This window comes from Mixophyes fleayi, chromosome 2, assembly GCF_038048845.1.
Source record: "Mixophyes fleayi isolate aMixFle1 chromosome 2, aMixFle1.hap1, whole genome shotgun sequence".
Taxonomy (NCBI): domain Eukaryota; kingdom Metazoa; phylum Chordata; class Amphibia; order Anura; family Limnodynastidae; genus Mixophyes; species Mixophyes fleayi.
The window spans coordinates 13,817,464-13,823,618 of NC_134403.1; the positions used below are offsets into that span (position 1 = coordinate 13,817,464).

The window sequence follows — 6,155 nt, forward strand, 5'->3', positions numbered from 1 at the left end:
TAAAAAAAAAAACCTCAATCTTTCAGGCTCCAACAAGGATTTTTTTTTTTAAAGAACTAATTTATTTACATTGTTGTTTTCCAATTGTGAAGTAAACTTTCTATAAATCCCCAAAAATTATCAATATGATCTTTGCTTAATCCAACATGGCTTCCAAGCCTCTGGGTAACAAGAGATATAAAGATATAGAACAAATCAGACGATCGTTTTATGGTTCTTGCGATGTTTCGCCAGGTGAGTGTTTTGGGAGAAACATTTTCCACATTCGGAGCAAACGAAAGGCCTCTCCCCGGTGTGGATCCTCTGGTGTCTGATCAGAGCGGACTTGTACATGAAACACTTCCCGCAATCAAAGCACACAAATTGTTTCTGCTTGGCGCCAAAGTCTGCGTCCGAGAGAGGCGGCGGCTTGTACAGTAGTGGAAGCCAGGATTCCGCTTTGTGGAGGGCCTGGTGCGTGACGAAATCCGAGGCGTTGTTGAAGCACTCCTGGCAATGGGGACATTGGTACGCCGTCTGCTCGCCGGGTTCTTGATGAGGGATAGAATCCAATTCGTTATCGAGGTTGGTGCCCCAAGTCCTGAAGATGTTGTTCACTTCTCTTCTGAGAGGAACGGGGTTTCCTTTTCTGCGTTTGTTGGGAGGGTTATAGGAGTACTCGGCCCTTAGATGTTCCGTCACAGATTCGGCCAGTTTTAGTTCTCTGCGAGAGGACGGGTCTTTATCCTGGTACGTCACGGACCTCGTCCAGGTAAGCAAGGAGGTTTCGCTGGTGACTTTTGGCGATAGACAATTTTGGGCGTTGTCGTTGGTTGCAGCGCCCTCTGAAGCACAAAACTGGCCGTGATACCGCTGGATGTGCCCTTCCCTTCGGAGCGACAGGGCTGAGGGGAGAGAAAGGGTTAATAAAGTAAGGAATGAGCTCTCTTTATAGTCTACATATAGAGGGACATGTCCGAAAGAGGTGGAAAATTAAAGTAACACATTTTATACACACATATATGTACGGTCTTTTACAGCGTATGTGCGCTATTTCCATCATGTTATTAAATAAGACTTATAGGCTCCTGCGAGTGAGAGGGGAAGAGTTAAACTAAAAATAAAAGAGAGTCTCTCACCGGAGCTGATCTCAGCAGGAACGGCCTCTTCCTTATTCTGCTGGTGACATACCCCGTCTCCCGTCTCAGCCTGTCATACAAGAACATTTGTCATATATGTGTCCCATCCACACGTTACACGGGACATCAGGACTCACACACATGAATATTCTGCAATAGTGTATGTGTGAGGAGCTGGGAGATGTCAGATCAGTTACCTGATAATCCTGTGTGATTATCCTGTTCTCTTCCTCTATACAATGCGGGGAATACAGAGGGGTCTCACATCGTTCTGAGGGTTCTAGATCATCATCTGTGGGGAATGGACACACAGATTTACATATATCTGCATAAATTAAAATACAAAAAAAAAAAAATCTGACAGTAATTTTTCCTCTATCAAAATCTACAATATCTGCCTTGATTTTATTTTACAACACTGTAATAATCTGCTCTTCCAGAAGAGATCGGGGTAATGTCCCACACATTTATGTACCATAACAACATGTAGGCGACATTTCTAGGAAGTATGAACATTCCGTTCACTTTTCCAAACATTCCAATATGTTACCATCAGTCTCTCTCACCTGTGCGGATCTCAGCAGGAACGGCCTCTTCCTTACACCGAATTATCCCGTCCCCCGGTTCAGCCTGTCATACATGAAAACATATTACACGCACATTACACATTACACGGGACATCAGGACAGAGACACAGGGAGGAAACGTGAGAATAACACAATATTCTGCACTATGAGAAGTGGATGTGTGAGGAGCTGGGAGACGTCAGATCAGTTACCTGACAATCCTGTGTGATGATCCTGGTCTCTTCCTCTATACAATCCGGGGAACAGAGAACAGTGCAAGAATCTGGAGCACTTGTCTCCTGGTCGGGCTCCTGACAACACAGAGAACGAAGCTCCGAATCGCTGCCGATCTCTGCTGATGCTTCAGGCGTTACGGTGTCAGGGCCTGGTCAGAATAATGCCAGATATAGAGAATGAGTCCAAGGATGGATATAATCCGACCTAGTTTTGATTTAGGGATAAATAACTAACTGTACTATTTACATAATAATATGCCCCATAACCTAACCAGATCCCCACCATGTGTCCTTTATCTTACAAGCACCATTAGCGCTAAGCTCATTTAGATGGAATCTACAGACAAGGGGCTAGATTTACTAAACTGCGGGTTTGAAAAAGTGGAGATGTTGCCTATAGCAACCAATCAGATTCCAGTTATTTATTTAGTACATTCTACAAAATGAGAGCTAGAATCTGATTGGTTGCTATGGACAACCTCCACTTTTTCAAACACGCAGTTTAGTAAATATACCCCAAGAAGTGAATCTCATATACCGGAGACGTACACCAGGCTGCCCTATAATCTCCAGGATCTATCAGAAGGAATGTCTATTCCTATTAGCCATTTGAACCCCCTTACGTTGGAACGCAGAGGGACTCAATCACACATCTCCACATCACAGAGTAAATTAGTTTTCCACCTTCAGATAACTTTAATATATTGGTTTGTGTACACCCTTCTGTCGCGTTAACTAAGTAAATTGCCTTTACTATCTAGCTTCTTTCTGTGCTCCCCAGCAGCACCTTTATGAAATACAAGTTCTTTACGTTCATTGCACACAGATACGACGCACAGCTGCTGTTCGGGTACAGCTGTATCCGACGATGAGAGCAGAGCAGAACAGAACGGTTGGATACTGGGACAAAAGAAAATAGACACCTAATCCAGATTATATAAACAAAGCTTCAAGAGAAATAGATAAAGCAATGCAGTTAGTAAGAGTGGCAGGACGGCACGTACAAGCCAGCAAATTAAAGTTACCTGGAGGTGTGAAACCATTTGGAGATCTTTAATATTTGTTCCTCATTTGTCAGATATGAAATATTATAAGTAAGAGTGAAGGGTTCCTATATCAGGTTAGTTGTAATACAGAGCAGTTCAATGTAACGGGACAGAGACGGAGGCGACGGTCTCGGTGTAGGAACGCTACTTACCCCCGAGGTTCACGGGACTGTCATCCGTCATCACGTCCTGGTACAAGTCCTTGTGTCCTTCTACATACTCCCACTCCTCCATGGAGAAGTAGACAGTGACATCCTGACACCGTATAGGAACCTGACACAAACAATGATACGGTCATCCCCCATCCCCCGATGTTACTGTATAATGTCCCATTCCCAGCAGTCACCTCTGCAGTCAGCAGCTTAATGATCCTATGGGTGACTTCTAGAATCTTCTGGTCGTGTATCAGCGAGCGAGGTGGGGGATCCATAATGGGGGTTCGGGGACCGTAGGTTTTGTCTGCCACACACTTCTCTGTGTCATGGTCCCTCAGCTTCTTCACAACAATATAATCCTATAATCCAATGATCATAAATGAAGGTGATATCCAATCAGCAACACTCCCCTCCCCCACCACTTCAATAGTTCATGCTAATTGCTTCTATAACAGGCAGGTCAGGAACGTGTATGTAAAGATTGCATGTGATTGGACCGGTGCTGTGGCCAATTAGGTGTCACCTACACTACACACCTAACCATATAAATGTTCCTGGTCTCTCCAGTCCTCCAATCACTGAATCTGTAGTCCTAAACAATGCATTAGCGGGCTGGCAGCGATTATATGGCAACATTCACAGGGAATAGATGAATCTCCTTAAATGGAATTGTCATCAGCCCCTAGCGAATTTCTAGCTGCGGCCAGAATAATCTGAAAGAATTAGTGACCGAGACTCTCACCTCCCCAGTCAGTAAATAGATGATCTCCAGGGTGAGATTCAGGATGGTTTCAGTCATTGGACCCTTCTCTCTCGTAGATGACATAGGGCAATGTCCCAGGAATACTTCAGCTCTTATTAAAAGGTCTCAATTTCAGTGTTCAGACTAAAACAGAAATAAAGATGATGAGGCCAACCCATTAGGATTAATTAAATGTATTTTAATATAGTAAAATATTTTAAAACTTTTTTTTCTTAAAACAATCAAATTAAGATATAGATTGCTGAAAAGTTTAACAATAACTCCACTCAAATACGTCTCTTAAAGTAATTATGCTGATTAGTACAACTTAGTGGAATAGCTCCTGATACTCGAAATAAGACTTCTGTCTGAAATCGCCCATTGAAGACTCAGAAACTCACTGTAACTGCCATTTGACAGATAAGTTGTGTATATCAGACCTTCCATAGCGACATCTGTAAACATGACAACAGATTGTTGACTGAGCTAATGTTCCATGGTCCCAGGAGTTGCTAAGGAGAGTTTCTAACAACCTATCTGATGCAAATAGAGTTAGTTTCATAGTCTGCAGCAGGAAAGTTCAGGCAGATATCATATTACAAGTATCAGGAGTTATTCTAGTAAGCTGTATTCCCCCCAGCACAATCATTCTAAATAGAGAAAATTATTTTTGTGTGGTGCTCACTGTTACAGGAATGTTAAGCTACACCCACAAGGATGTTTATTTAGACATGAAGGGAGAATATTGGAGCAGGTTGGAGTGTGAAAAATATACCAGAAATGTTTGCATGCTCCAGTGCACCCTACATATACTAACATATACTAAAACAGCGTCCGCAAGGATGTAGCCTAAGTTTCACTGCTACTCTCTATGCAAAGGTTTAGTACTTGGTGAAACAGATGCATTCACTCCAATACTAATCATGACACCTGCACTGATATAATTAAACCTCATGCAGATCAATAAATTACTTTTCCATTAGACCATGGTCAGTAATTGGGGTACCCTAATGTTATTCAGTTGGCATCAGAAGTGCTATACTCATGCATACAAAAAAATTGCAATGAAGTCAGATTTAACAAGGCATATCTGTCAATAGCTCCAGTTATATATTAAAATATATCAAATAAAGTAAAAATAAAACCCAGTATGATGCAAAAGCCACCATGCAACTAAATGCAGTACTGTAGAATGGGCATGGGCAACCTGTAGCCCTTTAATTTTGTAGAACTACAAGTCCCAGGATGATCTGTAGATCCAGGACAGCTAGAGAGCTGCAACTCTCATAAATGCAACTTTTTCTAGGCTGCTGGGCTCAGTGGGAGATGAAACAAATGGATTTCCCCCTAGGACTTCCTGTGCCCTCCAGAACAGCCTCCTGTAGAGGAGGTCTCCAGTATAACCTGCTGGTTCTACTAACCACAGCACAACCTCTAGGACCCTCCACAGCAGCATCACACAGTACAGATAGCTGTACCAGGCATCATATCCAGAGCTATATACTTATACCTTCACTAATACAACTACAATCTTCCATTATTAAAGCTTCCCTTTAAATTAGTTTACTTTAAAAAAAAACACTCACACCTCTTGTGCAAAGCAGGGTCATCTATTAACATTACATGAGCCCATTACTAGTGCTACACCCAGTGTACAATGTCTGCTGGGGCTGTCTGTGTACATCCCCCCTTACCTGCCTGTGCAGACAGCTGATCTCATGTAACATACATAGGATCACACACACTGCTGTGTGCAAACTGCTGCAGCCATCTTGTGGGAGGTCTGTCCTCTTACAGCTGTCTGATAGAGACGTCACTCACAGCCCTCTCTCTCTCTCTTAGTCTCAGCTATCTGTCTAACCTCCTCTCTAGCTCACAGCACTCTCTTTCCCCCCACTCTCAGCTCTCTCCCCCCTTTCTCCCTTTTACTGTCTCACTATCCCCTCCCTTCTCTCTTTCTGTCTGTCTCTCTGTCCCTCTCTGTCCCTCTCTCTCCCTCTCTCTGTCTCTTCTCTCCCCCTTCTCTCTCTTTCTGTCCTCCTCTCTCTCTCCCTCCCCTTTTTCTCTCTCTTTTCTCTTTCTCTCTCTCTCTCTGACTCTTCTCTCCCAGCTCTCTCTCTCCCTCCCCCTTTCTCTCTTCCCTCTCTCTCTCTCCAGCCTGTGACTTCAGTCTGCTGAGACCCCCCCCCCTCTCACTGTCAGACATGCTGATTGCACCCCCCAGTTATAATGGGTGATAATGTTAGTGAATAGCTTGTTTTGCTGGTGACCGCAAGCTGTGGTCTGTTGGTG

General features: G+C 43.5%; 1 protein-coding gene across 1 annotated transcript in view; it reads right to left on the reverse strand.

Moving 5' to 3' along the window:
- Positions 1 to 5,749, reverse strand: part of LOC142140704 (uncharacterized) — a 233,637-nt gene extending 227,888 nt beyond the window's left edge. Inside the window, exons 1-8 of the mRNA XM_075198499.1 lie at positions 5,558 to 5,749; positions 3,864 to 4,007; positions 3,313 to 3,480; positions 3,119 to 3,239; positions 1,897 to 2,069; positions 1,685 to 1,748; positions 1,316 to 1,410; positions 1,119 to 1,188 (exon numbers count right to left, since the gene is read on the reverse strand). Of these exons, the coding sequence (XP_075054600.1) occupies positions 1,119 to 1,188; positions 1,316 to 1,410; positions 1,685 to 1,748; positions 1,897 to 2,069; positions 3,119 to 3,239; positions 3,313 to 3,480; positions 3,864 to 3,947 (775 nt within the window). The 5' untranslated portion in view covers positions 3,948 to 4,007; positions 5,558 to 5,749. The remainder of the gene's footprint in view (positions 1 to 1,118; positions 1,189 to 1,315; positions 1,411 to 1,684; positions 1,749 to 1,896; positions 2,070 to 3,118; positions 3,240 to 3,312; positions 3,481 to 3,863; positions 4,008 to 5,557) is intronic.
- Between the last annotated feature and the right edge of the window lie 406 nt (positions 5,750 to 6,155).